This window comes from Lissotriton helveticus, chromosome 12 (genome assembly GCF_964261635.1).
Source record: "Lissotriton helveticus chromosome 12, aLisHel1.1, whole genome shotgun sequence".
Classification (NCBI taxonomy): Eukaryota; Metazoa; Chordata; class Amphibia; order Caudata; family Salamandridae; genus Lissotriton; species Lissotriton helveticus.
The window spans coordinates 911,125,635-911,143,127 of NC_136073.1; the positions used below are offsets into that span (position 1 = coordinate 911,125,635).

The 17,493-nt window shown below is 44.9% G+C and overlaps 1 protein-coding gene across 1 annotated transcript; it reads right to left on the minus strand.

The window, feature by feature from the left end:
• Positions 1-15,768: 15,768 nt before the first annotated feature.
• LOC144798208 (olfactory receptor 1G1-like) lies at positions 15,769-16,701 on the minus strand. The gene has a single exon (XM_078668954.1). It carries the CDS (start codon positions 16,699-16,701, stop codon positions 15,769-15,771), a length of 933 nt encoding a protein of 310 aa, XP_078525080.1.
• Between the last annotated feature and the right edge of the window lie 792 nt (positions 16,702-17,493).

The following is a 17,493-nucleotide window of genomic DNA, read 5'->3' on the forward strand; positions in this document are numbered from 1 at the left end:
TACCACTATCCTCAAGCCAGTCTGTGAGTCTGCCTAAGATTTTAACGGCAGAGTCAATTAGGGAGATGGGCCTGTAACAGGCCGGATCTCCACGTTGTCCCTTTTTAAAAATAGGTATGATAATGGACTTAGCCCAAGACTGCGGATGGTTATTTTCTCTGGAGGCATTGAAGACATTTGTGAGGATCTTGGCCCAGAATTTCGGGGCACTCTTATACAGGTCAGCTGGGACCCCGTCTGGACCCGGGGCCTTGTTGATTTGTGTTTCATTAATGGCTTTTTCAACGTCTGCCTCCTCAAAGGCCATAATAGGCCCTAGTTGGCACGACACAAGGGTCACTTGACGGGGCTCAGTACTCGGCTGGGAATAAATGCTGCCAAAGTGGGCGAGCCATAACTCATCTGGGATAGAAAATTCTAAAATATTGTTTTCCACCCCCGAGAAAAAGGGCTGATTAATAATGGCTGCAGAACTTAGCACTATCTCGCAAGGCCTCTTCTGATAACAATTCAGACCAGGCTTCACTTTTAATCTGGCATTTACGGGCGTGAATAGTTTGTTTGTATGATTTCCGTAATGTTGCTATTTGTGCTCTATTTCTAGGCACTTCTTGCAGAGCTTTGTGAAGGACAGAGTGTGCTTTAGAACAGTTATGGTCGAACCATCTTTTGCCTTTTTGGCTGCCATTATTATTTTTTACCCTCAGATCATTATTAACTTGTTGGCATATTACATAAAAAGCTTCAACGATCTTGGTATTAGGCGCTAAATTGTCCAAACATATTCCCACCTCCTGTTCAACCTTGCTCAGAACGTTATATAAGAAATTTTCCGGGATCAAGTTAGCCCATTTTAGTCTTCTGCCCTGATCTTTAGGTGACAGGTCCGTAAAAGTTTGAACATGGTTCACTTTAAAACTCAGAGTCCTACCTGTAACCATCTCTAGAGTTACAGGGTTATGGTCACTAAAAACAGAGTCTATTACTCTATTATTTAATACTTCAGACAAAACTAAGGATGACAAAAAATGTAGTCAATAACTGTTCCAGTAAGACCACCCTTGAATGTAATTGGTCTTGGCCCATCAACACCACATCCTGATTCATATAAATTCAGGGAGGCCAGGAGGCTTTCCAGAGCTTCACCTTGGTTAGTGTGTTGGAAGTGTGTAGTTAGCGAATTTGGGGGCCCCTCGCTATCTTCCAAATTACACTCTAAGCTACATGGATGGATGTTAAAGTCGCCCATGAGGAAAACCTAAAAAATGTTCTGCTTACATCTATAATTGTCAAAAAAATCCTCTAATGACACTAGGTGTTGATTCAGACCCGCGCTATCAGGGGAATTATAAAAATTATTGAATAACACAGTAGGGAGATTGATGACTGACAGTTCAACGATTAGGCAGTTATGGGAACAAGAGTCCAGCTGTTTGAACACTCCATTCATATTCAGTGATACTAAAAGAGCCAAACCTCCCATTGGTCTACCTATCAATCCTGGGATAGCCGGGGTGCTGAAAAGGACATAGCCATCCAAAATAAAACCATGTGTTGTGTCCCAGGTTTTTTGGAATGCTAAAATATCATATGATTTAACTAGGGCCAACCAGTTTTCATCTTGCAGTTTCGATCTAATACCGGCAATATTCCAGCTGAGGATCCTACAGACATTGTCTCTGGGTGGGTTAGGGTCAGTTACCTCTTGTGTGCCATTTAAATTGTTTAGTCAATCGATCTCCTCCAAAGAACTCAGGGGGGAAAAACGATTAGACAAATTTAAACCCCCACTCTGTGGGTTCGCTAGACCCTGCCCCTGCCGGGCACCATGTTGTGAAGGGGGAGGATGAAAGGTGGTGGAATCCAGCGGGGAGGACCCGCTGAAATCACCGCATCCCCAGGTAGGGTGTACTTTCCTTTCTGGGGCCCTTGGGGCTAGGGGAACAGAAATTACCTGATTGATGTTTCGTGGGGGGTAAAAATAACCCAAGGGTACGGGTCTTATGCCGCTGTTTCTAAGCTCAGACCCATCCCAGAACAATCTATCCGCTAAATCCTTCTTGTTGAAATTTACAACAACACAGTCCCCCGACAGAGTTTTGGGTTGTTGTCCCAACCAGCCGACCCTTCTAACCATATTGATAAAGGGTGAAATATCAACATCCCCACGTGAATACTGCCTGCACCATTTCCTGGTTGTGTCTAATAGATCTGCAGTGGACTCGCTACAATTGGGTTCTAAAGGAGGAAATCCTGTCAACACTGCTACAAAAGGGACAGCCTGAGGGGGGAGATACAATTTAACCTTACTAGGTAAGGGGGAAGTATTCCTCGTATTTGCCTGTACAGTATGATTCTTATTGGTAGTCTTAATATTAGCAACCAGGCTGCTGTGAGAAATAACCTTCCCCTTGTTATTTTCAAGTGACCCCAAGACGGCAGCTGATGGGGGTTGGGTCTGGGGCACAATGTTTCGAGGTCTGTTAGGGGGCGCATCAGACTCCACTATTTCCATATTCCTGCAACCACAATTATCAGCAGTGTTATGTAGTGGAACAGAATGTTGATTTTGGTTGCAGTAGTCCTTTATGAACACATCAATAGTCTCGCACCTTTTGAGTAGGCCTGCCACGCATGTATTTAATGAGTCAACAATGTCTTTGGCAATGCCCACCAACAGAGGTTCAATACGTGCATTGAACAACTCTTCCATCTTATCCCCCAGATTATTTACAATGTCCTGGACTGGGTCTTTAGTGGGGTGTTTGGCCTTTCGCGTGCATTTCTTGGTACTGTTTCGACTGTCCAAAGACTGTGGTCTGCTAGGGCCTGGAACCTCTTCTAACAGTGACTGAGGAATGGAGGACAAAGTGTGCAAGGGCTCGTTGTTCGTGTCAGTGGGTGGGTGATGTATCAGAACCCCTATGGGCACTGGATTGGGCACTGGTATGATGGTATTATTCAGATCCAGATCAGGCAATGTCTTTTCTGTAACCAAATTTTCGAGCCCCAACTCCTTCTCTGCGTTTGCAATTTCTTGATTAATGGCCCCCACTGTGGACGTTAAGTAAGAGATAATGGACTCAGACTTACGTGGAACTTTGGCGTCTTTTCCCCCTAGGCTCTTATTGCTCATCTGTTTGCGCTTGCCCATTCTAACTTCTTAGGGAATTGGCCCAGCCCGGCCTCCTCTGGCCTCTGATGGCCGCAGATGGCCCCGCCCTTGTCCCAGGCTTCTCCCGGCTGCTCCCGCGCGCGACTCACGGGGCGAGAGGCGTTCCCTCCTGTTAAGGCGCCTCCGGGCGCGTGGATGATGGCACGCTCGCGCCTGCAGCCTGGGGCAGCTGGGTCATGTAGTTAAACCCAGCAGCGGCGGCGGCGGCGGCGGTCGGTGCGGGCGGGCAAACAGGGTCCTGAGTCCCCCAAGTGTGGCTGGCTGATGGCGTGGATGGCGCTGAAATGCCGTTTCCCTCACGGCGCGCAGGTAAGAACAACTACGGCCCCCAGGAGCTCACGGCGCTCCCTCCTGTTAAGGCGCCTCCGGGCGCATGGATGACGTCACGCTTGCGCCTGCAGCCTGGGGCAGCTGGGTCATGTAGTTAAACCCAGCAGCGGTGGCGGCGGTGGCAGCGGCGGCGGCGGTCGGTGCGGGCAGGCAAACAGGGTCCTGAGTCCCCCAAGTGTGGCTGGCTGATGGCGTGGATGGCGCTGAAATGCCGTTTCCCTCACGGCGCGCTGGTAAGAACAACTGTGGCCCCCAGGAGCTCACGGCGCTCCCTCCTGTTAAGGCACCTCCGGGCACGTGGATGACGTCACGCTCGCGCCTGCAGCCTGGGGCAGCTGGGTCATGTAGTTAAACCCAGCAGCGGCGGCAGCGGTCGGTGCGGGCAGGCAAACAGGGTCCTGAGTCCCCCAAGTGTGGCTGGCTGATGGCGGGGATGGCGCTGAAATGCCGTTTCCCTCACGGCGCGCTGGTAAGAACAACTGTGCAGTTTAGACACAATCTCTCATAAAATGTAAGCACAGTCTCTTTAGGTTCCTGTGTGGTTTTATAAATATTAGTCCAATAAATGTCCTTCAGCTGTATCTTTCCTTTCAAAAAGGTAATCACCTGTTCATAATTTTTCATCACCGATGGTGATGAGGCATGAGAGATCAGATTCATCTCTTGCTCCTTTTCTAGCCACTGGATGGACCCTTTACATTCGGCCCACAAGTCACTCAGTACCACAAAATTGAAAGGGTTCTCCAATTCAGAATGATCTGCTGCCGGTGGTCGTTCGGTGGATGCGTGGGATGTTGGCGAGGGCGAAGTCCACGGAGCGAAGCTGGCGGTTCCGGGTGTAGAAGGTGAGTCGTTCATTGAGGTATGCTGGTCCGGCATTGTGGACCGCTTTGTGAGTGTGGGTGAGGAGCTTGAAGGTGATCTTCCTGTGACCTTGAACCAGTGCAGGTCTCTCAGGTGGGCGGTGATGTGACAGTGGCAAGGGATTCCAAGGATGCGGTGTGCATACATAATACGCTCAAGCTAATTCAGACATCTTATCATGAGCTTATACTACATGCTTAGTAACATCTTCGCACATGTAGATATATATATATATAGTACATTTCCTTGATAGGTATCTATTCGGGAAAGATCAAGATTTCCTAATATCATCTCTTCTAATTCTAATTTTAGTTTGACCACATCCACTACAATCTCCTTGTCTGGGTACTTGAGTTCTCTGCTTATTTGTGAACACTTACTTTCTTGCAGGGACTCTTTCAAAAACGTAATCAAATCATCCAATTCACCATTTTGGACTCCATAAGTATTGGACATTATTCCTGTTCAGGAATTACTACTTAAAATGCACTGAGCCGAATTCCAAATGGACAGGTGAGAATTTTGGAAATTCTGAGCTGGTTCCTCTACAGGGGCACATCCTGTCTGATTCATTGCTGATGGTACAGGAGCAATGAATCAGATACATATGGGGGAGTCAACATATTCTGGACCAAAGGAGTTCATCGCACACCTCTCCATCATGAGGCCATAGGAGCAGTCGTTGACGTATTTACTCCAATAGGAACCATCCAAGCACATGTGTGATTGTTGATGACTCAGGTTTATATAAAGGAACTGTGGGTCAAATTGTAACTGGGATAGGTATTGCATCGAGGGCATTAGAAACAGTAGAGTTACCGGGGGCACAAATGCTTGAACACTCTCCCATAGAGGCGGTGGCTCCCTCTGAGTCTCCACCGGTAACAGCACCACTCACTCCCTCAGATTGGGTCACATTATAAGGTGTTGACTGGGTTGACAATAACACATCCAGAAAGTCATCACTAGATTCCACAGAGTCAGCTCTGATCATGGCTCTAGAGGAGATCCGTAAGGTGATGGACGGGGGTGGTAGGGTGGCCTTGATACTGTTAGACCTTACGGCAGCCTTTGATACCGTAAATCATGCGATACTAGAAAGTAGGCTGCTGGCCATCGGTGTCAGGGGAAAGGCTCTGGCTCTTTTAACATCATGTTTGTCCTCCAGGGACCAAATAATACACTGGGAGGGATTTAGGTCCCAGGTGGATTCCAGGTGGCTCGGCCCTGTCCCTGACCATGTTCAATATATACGTGGTCCCTAATGAAAAGTCATGGTCTAGTGCTCGTGTCTTACGCAGATGGCACGCAGCTAGTGGAGTCTATCACTTAAAATGGGGACCTGTCAGCTGGACGGTTTTGCAACTGTCTTTCCTCATTGATGTTATGGATGAATACAAATTTTCTGAAACTTAACACTGATAAAACCAAGATCTTAGAATTTGGTCAGAAACCTTCCATCTGGAGCCAATTATGGTGGCCCACCAAAGCGGGAACTTGCCCGGTTCCGGTGTCTAAGGCTAGAAATCTCGTTTTTTTGATCGATGGAGATCTAACACTTGCCTCCCAAATAAACCAAGTGGCCTCAGCCTGCTTTTTTATGTTGAAGGTCTTACGTAAGATTCTCCCATTTATTCTGTTCTCATTGAGGAAAACTGTGGTAGGAGCCTTAGTTCTATCAAGAATAGACTATTGTAATGCCCTCTATCTAGGTGCTGGAGTAAAACAGCTCACTAAACTTCAGTCACTGCAAAATGCAGCAGTGCGAGTACTGCTTGGTTTACACAAGCAACATCCCACTTCGGCCAGTATAAACCAAGTCCACTGGCCACCAGTGAGACGGCGGGTGGAGTTTAAAGCTCTTTACCTAGTGCATAAAGCCCTTGTCGGCGGAGGGGCGACAGACTTACAATCTTTATTTCCTCGCTACGTCCCACTGCGTCGCTTGAGATCCGCTGACAGTAGACTAGTACTTCTTCCGAAAATAAAAAGAGTAAGATGGGGAGGAAAACATTTTTCATTCCAAGCAGCCAAATTTTGGAATTCCCTCCCCGTCCACTTGCGACTCCAGTCCTGCCGCACACTTTTTAGGAAAAGTATAAAAACTTGGCTCTTCACGCAAATCTAATCTTCTGGCTGTCTTGGTTCCACATTACCCAGCGCCAAGACGCCTTGGCAATAGTGCGCTCTACGAATACCCTCAGTCAGCCAGTCAGTCAGAATCACTATGACTACCTTCGCCTGATCCCCGGCACTCTCTGCTTCATGCTCCTTTTTCCTTTCCTTTTTCTCTTTCTGAGGTTCTCTCACTCATCAATGTAGGATATATCCCAGCTCCCTCACTTAAGTCAACTCTCCATTTGTGTTGTTCCGCATCACAACTAGCTTCCGCAAAGCCACATACTGCCTTTCTGACTCTAACCTGATGATTCTTTTCTTTGGCATGAGGTGCATGCTCCCATGCATTGAGTCCCTCATACTGTACGGGTCTAGGAAGTGACTTTATCTCGCACAATACCCTTCTCAGATTTTCAATGATTCTCAAATTAAACGTGTCATAGTATAGAAACATCAAAGCACCTGCTTTTTCAGTGATCTTATGCCATTGACTCAGCCAAATGCATGAGTGGAGCCACACATGTATGCCATCATAATGACCTGCCTGTCTTCTGGCTACACCTCTTCTATTTCTCATACAAGGACTGTTACATCTCAACATATCAAATCTGGAATAGCCAAAAACATTTAATTTCTTACCAATATTATCAGCAAGTAGAACTTTAATTTTGAACTAGAAAGTAATTTCTGAACCTGCATTTCTTGTTCTGTGTTAATAACCAATCTCAGCTTGGTACTCTGTGATGCAATCAAAGAATAACAGTGCTGCACTAATGCCAACTCTCCAATCTCAGCACGCCACACTATGACATACTTCTCACTCCTTGTAGCATTCAACCTCCTTTACAATTTTCATAAGTGCATCTTTTCTCAATACTAAACAAGCATAAAACAAAGCGCTTAGTGATTTTTACAAATAACTTTTGTCTGCTCCGCAAAAGAAATCAAAGCGTTCAAGCAAAAAAGTAGTGCTCAAGAGTGACACTTTCTGACCTACTCAGATACAGTGTAAGTGAAACCTCGACCAGCACGGAATCACCCGGATCAGTGCATCCTCTCCTTTGTCCATCAGGATCAACTCTCACACAAAGGTGTACGTCCCTATCTCAATTGTGCCCCCGACGGTACCTCAGAACCTGCACTACAAAACTTAACAGACACATTACAACACAGTGTGTTTTCCACAGTGATAACAGCTTCAACTGCTTCTATAACACAACTAAAATATCATACCGCACAGTCTTCGCAAAATACCACGAGCTTGACATATACAATTACAACACTGAATCCTATTAATACTCCCCTGCTGTTACAACTATTTTCTCTGGTTTAAGACATTGGTTTTAAAGGTTGGGACTAGGTTTGAGCAGGTCCAGAATTTCTGCAGGGGATAATATAACTCCCTTTGCTTTAGTAACCAACCATCTGACAATGCTACAATCTGAAGGAGCGCTCAGCCTTACAATGTAATCTCTTAGTCAAGTCATTAAAGAGTTTTCCCCATTGGTCTTATGACCTTTGTTGCTTGAAATGAAGCATTGAAAGGAAGATGACATGAACAATACATTTCCAACTTGTGAAGCCAATGTGACTCCACAATCAGGACCAGGAATCACCAATTATGTTTAAAGGGCTTTATTTGGATTACAGATCAATCCAGTGTATAAATGCAAAGCAAAGTAAGTTCAACAAGTACATAAATACAATAGGTAAGTTGAAACATCTCAGTAGGTTGAGGCGCAATAGATTGAGATATTGAATTGTGATAGCCACAAATGCATAGAGACAGATTAAAGCAAACAGGTGTCCTACAAAGAAACTTCCTTTCTCTCTTCTAAACATACGTTGAATATAGATTGATCTATCAAGTGTCTCTAATTCAAGAGCGATGAAGGTGTCTGCATAATCCGACTTCAGTAGTAGTCTTGAGAAAATGGAAATAAGTGTTTAGTATAAAGCTTCACATGCGGAGACCTCTGTACCTCTCTGTCTATAGGGAATCTTTTGTGACTCTAACTGTGAGAACACCAATTTAAAATAACAGGATATTCAGAAATATTCTTATCTCCTTTCACACCACCAGGAGCCAATCACATTGTTACTCTAGTGAAACTACAACTTCCCTTCAATTTCCCATTTCATCGAACTGGAACTGAAGTATCAAGGAGTTCGATACAATGGGAAATGATACGGAAAAGCCCCCTTCCCTGTGTAGAACAGAAGGCCAGTTTAGACCATTAATTCTCCATGTTCACTGCCATGTGCTTCCGACAGGTGCTCCCATAGACCTGATGAAGACCCCACCTCAAGGACCACTACTTAGCCTGTAATAAGGGGTCGAAACGTCGACTACAATCTGAATACAAAGTCTAGTGACACCAAACAAGATAAATACAGGGTCCTGCGGAGTTATGTATTGTAATGGGAACATTTTGATCTTGTATGGAAAAGTATACAGTAAATCATACTGATGTATATATGTCACCACTACTTTTCCTGGTCCCCTACCCACACGTGAACACTTTATACCCCATCTTCCTTCCTTTCCATGTCACCCTGAGCACTAAACATACAAAATAATCTTTTGCATGTTTGTCCTTTTGAGCATATGTAAGACTCATACCGTTTAGATGCCTTGATTTGTACTGCATCTGATATTCTTGAACAACATAAATGACACAGAAGTGGGTCTAATGACCACATTTCTGCTTGTGCTGTGTGTTTTTATTCTATGGTAAATACATGAATAGGTGCTCAAACTGCCGCGGCCACTTTGCTTTATACTATGTTCTTCCCTTCAGGCTAATACAAATCATAAGCCTTTCTCTAGCTAACGACAATCATGACAATACAACTGGAAAGAAAAAGAGGACATGTTGAAAAAGCAAAATGCATTTCAATTAAGGCCTGTAGTCAGGCAACGTTTAACTAAGCATTTAATATGAAAATCTAATGCATGATTATACATGCACATGTGTAGCTTGAAGAATAAAAGTAAAACGAGAGCAAATTTGCACATGATTACATGTGAAAATATAACCTGAAGTATAAGTGTAAAAGCATGAATAAAAAATACATGCTTACTTGTTTAGGGTGAACAATAGGGCATGCAAGTGTACATCTCCAATCCCTAAAAGATTTCAGTCTCTTAATATGAATACATGCTTCAAACATGGTAATAAAATTAAGGCACACAGTGATTATAATGTCAGTCACAAGTAGATAATTGTACATTTGTGACGTTTAAGGGTGGAGCATAAATTGAGCTCCTCCAGACGTGTACACGAGTGTGATGATGGGAGAGTAGTACTGAGGAGGATAGTCAGATTGGCAATGGCAGCCAAGACACAGGTGAGAATGAGATGTGATGTGAGTATGGAGTTAGTGAAATACTGCACAATGTCAAGCAGCCTTTGCTGATAGGTGGATGGTATGATGATGGTTCTGCTTGGTGTGTAACTGAGATCTTGCAATGCCAGTTCTCACCAGACCAAGCTCCATGGTGAAACTATCAGACTGTCACTCTGAGGATCCGAGTCTGTCTGGTAGAATGTTTGTAGCAAAAGACAACTCACACCCAGGGGCAGATCAAATAACATGTCATGCAACGCAATGCAGCAAGACAACTTGGGGTCAGATGTAGGACACCAAATACCGGTCGGTATTGGCCGTTTTTTGCCGTTACCGACTGATATTTGTTTTTTGATATGTAGGGGGCCTAAAATTTACAGAATCAGTAAATTTACCGATTCGGTAAATTTACTGATTCGGTAAAATACAGAATCGGTAAATTTACCGAATCGGCAAATCTAGATGTAGGTGGCACTGAAAACAGTGCCACAGGCCCTTACCGATTCATTATTTACCACCAAATACTATTTTCTGGTAAATAACGAAGTCCTGTGTACATGCACATCTGTGCATGTACACCTGTGCCATGTGGCACACATACATGCCCTAAGGGCATGTATGTGTCTCATATGGCACACAAGCCAGAATCAGGGGGGCAACAGGGTGTCAAAGTGACAACCTGTCCCCCTTGACAAGGCCCATAGGAATCAATGGCAATTACCGATTCGGTAATTACGGAATCATACCGATTCGGTAAAAATTACCGAATTATTTCCTACATCTCATTTACCGAATCTAGAATACCGAATCTGTAAAATTCGGTATTCTAGAGTCGGTAAATGAGATTTACCTACATCGGGCCCTTGCTGTGCTGCATTGCATGACAGGAAGACAACAAGAATTTTCTAATCCTCTAAAATATGGTGAACTTCACCTCTCTCCCTGCGCTGGTGCACTGAGTGCAGCCTAGCTATTGTAACTAAGGGCTTATCTCTTCCCTGTACCACACTCCTTCTCCTGGTTCTTCCCCTCCTTCCATCACCGTAGAATGTTGGTGTGCTTCACTTGTGAGCCAGTTGTTAGAGGATCTTGGTCCAATGAACATCTTCTCTTTTTCACCCTGTGTGAGGCGTTCACTTAACACTGGCGTCCTGGTGCAAGGGTGCCTGTGATACAGCCAAGATGGTTTTTGTGGTGAAAGGGACTCCTACATGCACTAAAACCATCCTCTAGGGATTTTTCTCTTTCTATGAGGGCTGTAAAATGAGAAGAAGTAAGCATATTCATCTCCATTACTTCTTACTTTTGAAGACCTATTAGCATATCTATGAGGCCCTTGCACCATGCATGCACCATGCAAAGTGGTACATTCATGACACAAAGCACCCAGCCACATTTATGAAGCCATGCAAGGCCACACTCTGTGGCTTTAAAGAGCTTCACAAATATGGAGTAATGCAACTTAGCGCAATTCTCTGCATTGCTTTACTCTGCGCAAGGGAGGCTGTCCATAGGCGTTGCAGTGGGTGTTCCCACGCACCTCCCAAGGGTTTTGACCCATTCCTAGATTTACAAGGACTCGTAAAACGGGAATGCGTCAAAACGTTACGCGTCCTGAGGTGAGCCATCACATAGAGACATATCTTTCTTACTCCTCGTTTGATCCCTTTTCTATACTTTTGCAGCACACATAGAAACAGTAAAACACCTCTATGGACTGTTATTGTGCAGGAAGGTTCCCCGTGTACCATGGTGCATGGCTGCCTGCATTGGTGCTAGGCTGCCAACATGTCACCAGGGCAGGGGGAAAGGATAGAAATGCAAAGTATTGGATAAATACAGTGCATTCCTGCCCTTTCCTGTGGAGTAGGGCAGCACAGCAAGGCAGCTAGGTGCACTGCCCTGCGCCACCAATCCCTTAAATATGCCCCTTAGCATTTTGACACATTCCCAGGATCACTCGTCTTGGTAAATCCAGGAATGTGCCAAAACCCATGTGTGGATGCGTTGGAGCACCCACACACCACACATGGAGTGCCTCTCTATGGCAAAGTGACACAAAGAGGAACATTGCAAAGCCTTGCTTTACTCCAGATTTACTACGCCACGCAGAGCCAAGCCAGGTGACTTTGCGTGTCTTAGTATCTCACTGACGTCCTTGCGTTGTCTCGCGCTATCTTGCTTGATGCAATGCAAATCAAGGGCTTCATTAATCCAGGCTGCATTTGCTAGTATTCCCTATAATATGAAGCATCATCGGAGTGGAGGAGGACAGTATTCAGGTGGAGATCATGTTTGTGTGACAGATGAAAAGATCCTGGAAGCAGTGGCTGAGAATAAAAAAGTATGACTAGGAGCAAATAGTTAACAGGATGTGGGAGCACACCGCTGAGCTCTCAGGCAAGGTTCGCCCCTGGCATTCTGGGAAATGCAGTCTCTTGTAGCTCGCTCCGATATTTTTGAGTGTTTCACCAAGGTTGGCGCAGATAGTGCTGATCTCTAGACACGTGTTTCTGGTTTATTAACCGTCATCAGTAGAGAATACAGTCTTTCATTTTGGGGCTTGCTGAGTAGGCTGGCAAACATTATATCAGGTCCGGTACCACTCACTGGCACGCAGGGGCTTCATCCAAGAGCTTGTCAGCTCAGTGACTCATGGGAGTACTTTAAATAGACAACAGCAAATAGTTAGCTAACAGATAAATATTGGGCAATGCAATTAAGTAAACTAGATGGATAATTTTGTGTTCTATGGCTGCCTAATTCCAGTGTTCCTTGCTATGACCAAGGTGCAGGAGTCTTTCAGAAGAATGGCACTTGTAGATGTTATGTTATGTTATGTTATATAAACTTATACCGGGCATGCCTGCCCCACAACAGGGCGTCCCAGCGCTTGCAGAGCGGGAGGCGGGATGGAGTGTAGCTAGATGGTTGTGAAAAGCCAGGTTTTAATCAGCCTCCTAAATGTCCAGTGATCGCAGGTGCTGCGGGCAGTCAGACGGATGGAGTTTCACAGGGCGGGGGCCTGAGCTTTGAAGGAGCGGCCCCCAGCTCTGCAGCGGCGAACTCGTAGAACGCACAGCAAATGTTGATCAGCGGACCGTATTGCACATCTGGGAACATAGGCTGTGCAAAGCTCCTGCAGGATTTGGGGACCTTGCTCATACAGAATCTTATGAGTAGTACATAAGGTTTTTAATTGAATTATTTGCCTTATGGGCAGCCAATGAAGATGGCGTAAAAAGCTGGTTGTGCAACAGAGCCTGGGTACGGCAAAAATAGTACGTGCCGCTGCATTTTGTACTTGCTGGAGTCTGGCCGTGACTGTTTTATTAGTGCCCAGCAGAAGGCCATTATCAATTGGCAGACAGGGGCGTCAAAGAAACCCAGGATGAGTTTAGAGCTGCGCAAGAGCCCAAAGCATTTATCAGCCACCTTCTTTGCGTGAGGCTCGAAGGTGAGGGCAGTGTCAATCAGAACCCCCAAATCTTTAACAGTGTTTTTTGGTTGGGGGAGAGCCTACGGCCGCAGGCCACCACTGGAGGTCCCATTTGTGGGAGTTCCGACCTACCAAGAGCAATTCTGTTTTAGCAGAGTTTATCGACAGGTAGTTATTAGTCATCCAATCAGAAATGGCCAGGACATCGGCACAAAATTTCAATTGGTCAGTGAACATCAGCTGGGTGTTGTCCGCGTAAGATATAATTTTGATGTTACGTTCTTTGGCTAGAAGATCCAGAGGGCGGACGTATACGTTGAACAGTGTAGGGCTCAGAGCAGAGCCCTGGAAAACACTACACTTTAGAGGGTAGACACTGGATAGATGTGGGGGGGGCGTGGACCTGGAAGGAACGTTCTGATCGAAATGACGTAAACCAGGCCAGCGCCCCGCTTTTGACTCCAATCTCCTCAAGTCGCTGGTGAACAATTTTATGGGAGACCTTGTCAAAGGCAGAACTAAGATCGAGTAAAAACAGTGCTCACGTGCTACCCTCGTCTAGTGCTGCCCAGAGCTGCTCTGTGACTGCCAAGAGTGCTGATTCCGTGCTATGTCTGAAACAGCACCTGTTCTAAGAACTATCCAGATTCTGATTGGATTCTAGGTAGTTGGTCAGGATGGTGTTGACATGGGATTCCGTGATCTTGGCCAGATATGGGAGCAGAGATATAGGTCTAAAATTCTCTGGTAAGGATGACTCAAGGGTGGGCTTTTTGAGTAGCGGTACAACTTTAGCGTGTTTCCAGGATTTAGGAATCACTGGTTATGGAGAGAGTTGTTGATAAATGTCCTACCCTCCATCATCAGACAGTTATAGAATTTTCTAAAGATGTTAGGTTTTACTGGGTTGTCTGGGGAACCCGATCTGACTTTGGCTGTTAAGGTAGCTAAGTCTTCAGAGGACACAAGCGGCAGAGTTTCTAGGTAGTAAGGGGGAACACAAGGAGTAGGGATTGCCACAAGTTTGGACGGGCGTTGCCTCGCATCAAGGGCGCTATAGGTCTGATCAACATTATTATTAAATAATTTTGCCAGTGAGTCACATTGGGTATTGGAGGAGATGGTGTCACTGGGACCTGTTGGAGGTTGCAACATATCTTTCACGAGGGAAAACATGGTTTTAGAGGGGTTGGAGCTGGAGGCAATCGATGCTGCATAGAAGGAGGCTTTCGTTTTTTGAACTAAATTATGATAAGTTTTTATGGCCTTTCTGTATGTGTGTTTAGCATTGTCTTCCTATGACCTTCTCCAGGCCTGCTCCAAGATTTTCCACTTTTTCCTTTCTCCCGAAGGGTCTCATTATACCAAGTGTGTGTTTGTGCATGTCTAGACTCTAACAGTTTCTTCGGGATGCACTGGTCGAGTGAATTATTGATCCAGCCCCTAAAACCTCTGTCGGCTGCCTCTGGATCAGGAGGCCAAACTGGGCAGGAGGCATTTAAGGTAGATTGAAAGGTGGTATTGTCCAGTTTGTGCCAAGGACGTTTCCACAGAGATTGACGGGGGCCCTCAGGGTGGTCTCTTCTAAATCCAAGTACATGGAAATAAGATAGTGGTCAGTCCATGTCACAGGAAGGGGGGGGGAATACTGACAAATTTTGTAGATTCGAAAAGACTGGGTCAAGTAGGTGTCCATCTTGATGTGTGGGGCCCACTACCAATTAAACCAATGGACAGGTTTCCAAGTCATCCAGGAAATTAGAGATTTCATGGGAGTTGCGGCAGCTCAAATGGAGATTGAGATCCCCTAAAATATTTAGATTAGCTGAGTCTAAGACACGGGTGAGGCAATATGTGCTAGAGCCTCTTGAAAGGCCCTGGCTGGACCGGGAGGGCGATAGATGAGGAGCCCGGTGTAGGTGAAGTTATGGGAGAGAGCGATTAGCTTGATTAAGGTCCTTTCTCCAATAAATCTAATGTTTGGGCTTAGTGTGGCAGATTCATAGATGCGCTTTGAGATGGAGTTGTTGAAATCAGCCATCGATCTGTAATATGGAAGAATATTGATTTGTCTCCAAGGTACGGAATAGCTAAGGATGAAAATTCACAATGCAGAGTTGATTGGGGAGCCAGCTGACAGGTCTTGACGTACTAATATTGCATATACCAGACTTGTAGTGCTTCACGCAAATATTTCAGCTCCACATTCTGTGAAATATTGGTGCTATGACCCAAAGAGACAATCATGTGATTTAGGGTGCTTTGGAAGTACAGAAGATACTAGTGTTGAACTTTAGAAGTATCCTTCTGGTACAGTGATTATGAATATAATGTAAGTTAAAAAGGTATGCCATGCTCTCTCAGAAAACATACATGAAGAATTTATTCATGCAAAATGTTAAACCCTTATGAATTTTAATAACTACAACCAAACACAATTTTAAAAAGTAGTGCATGTTTTTTAAGACAAACAAAATCACTGCTGCACAGCCTATGAGTATCTGCTCCTCTGATGGATTGCTTTCCTAAGAACCTGTTTCACATCTTCATTCCTTAGACTATAAATAATCGGATTCAGCATTGGGGCAAAAACTGTATAAAACAGTGATGCCAGCTTATCTGGCTGCTCTTTGCTGCTTGGAGGAGTCAAGTTGCTTGCAGCCCCTGTCCCGTAGAACAGGAAAACCACCATGAGGTGAGCCGAGCAGGTGGAGAAGACCTTCCTTTTGCCCTCTGCAGAAGGTATGTCCAGGATCACCCTAATAATGTGTATGTAGGAGATGAGTATGAATAGGAAGGTCACCAATGCTGCACCCCCAGCCAATAGGAAGAACACAATCTCACTGGTCAAGGTGCCCCCACAGGCCAACTTCAGCAAAGCAGGAAATTCACACAGGAAATTTTCAATCCTGTTGTGTCCACAAAAGGGTAATTGTGAAACAAGAAAGGTATTTACAAAGGAGATAAGCATAGCACCGATCAAGGAAAGAGATATCATATTAATACATAGCTGCCTGCTCATGAGGGTTGTGTAATTTAATGGGTAGCAGATGGCGGTATAACGATCATAGCACATGACAGTGAGGAGAAAAGCATCTGAAAGTGCTATCCAGATAATGACAAACATTTGGGTAAGGCACTGATGGAAGGTGATTACCTTCTGCTGGGTCCATAGATCCTTCAGCATTCTTGGGACGGTCACCGAGACAGAGGTGATGTCAAGAAAGGACAGGACACAGAGGAAGAAATACATAGGGGTGTGGAGCTTGTTTGTGGTTGTGATAACCCCGATAACAATGAGGTTTCCAGAGAGCGCCAGGATGTAGATAAACAAAAAAAAAGCAAACAGTGAGACTTGAACACCTGAGCAGATGGAGAACCCTGTGAGGATGAATCCCTTGCCCGTGGTGTCATTCCACTTCATCTATCGCTGACAAATGTACCTGCAACTGAAACCAAAGGAGAAAGTATATAGAGATTGCTGAATGTTAAACGCATACATCATCAGAGAGAATACCAATTTTAAATAGAAAAGATGAAGGGCCTGATTTAGAAGTCGGTGGAGAGAATACTCTGTCACAAACATGATAAATACCCCTTCCACTGTATTATGATCCCCATAGGACAGAATGTGATCGTAATACGGCTGACGGATGGTCTAAGATAAAGACATTTCTTTACACTAACACACAGATTATACTCATCTATACTTGACGGCCTCCAACCCATTGAACATATTATTGTCACAAAACATTCCTAGACAAACTAATCAGTAGGGTGTCTGCTTTCTAGTTACAACGCCAAGCATCCCAGGTCAAAATTTGCTCAAAGCATTTTTCACACCTAGCATTCCACCATCACTTGTGACATTTATAAAAACTCTAGTCTTCATGTTTCATCCAAATCTGTTTCTGAAGAAACACCCCAATAAACTGGTCAAAGCTATGTCATTGAAAGGGGAGGTTTGATTTCACCTATAAAGGGAAATCAAACCTTTCACCTCTCTTGCAGGAGGAGATCAGTCCAAGCACAAGTGTGTTCCTTTCTGGACAGAGGTAAACTCGTGGTTGGCCTTCTGAAATCCATAACCTGTACCTCTCAGGTCACCCTGCAAGCAGTAGCATGCCTAGACTTCAATGCAGACTAATCAGAGTACATCACCCGTATCCTAGGACAATTGCACTGGCTTCCAGTTAGAGGCAAACATCACCATTAA

Excerpts from the sequence above, each read along its gene's own strand:
- LOC144798208 (XM_078668954.1), bottom strand. The coding sequence starts at position 16,701 with ATGAAGTGGAATGACACCACGGGCAAGGGATTCATCCTCACAGGGTTC.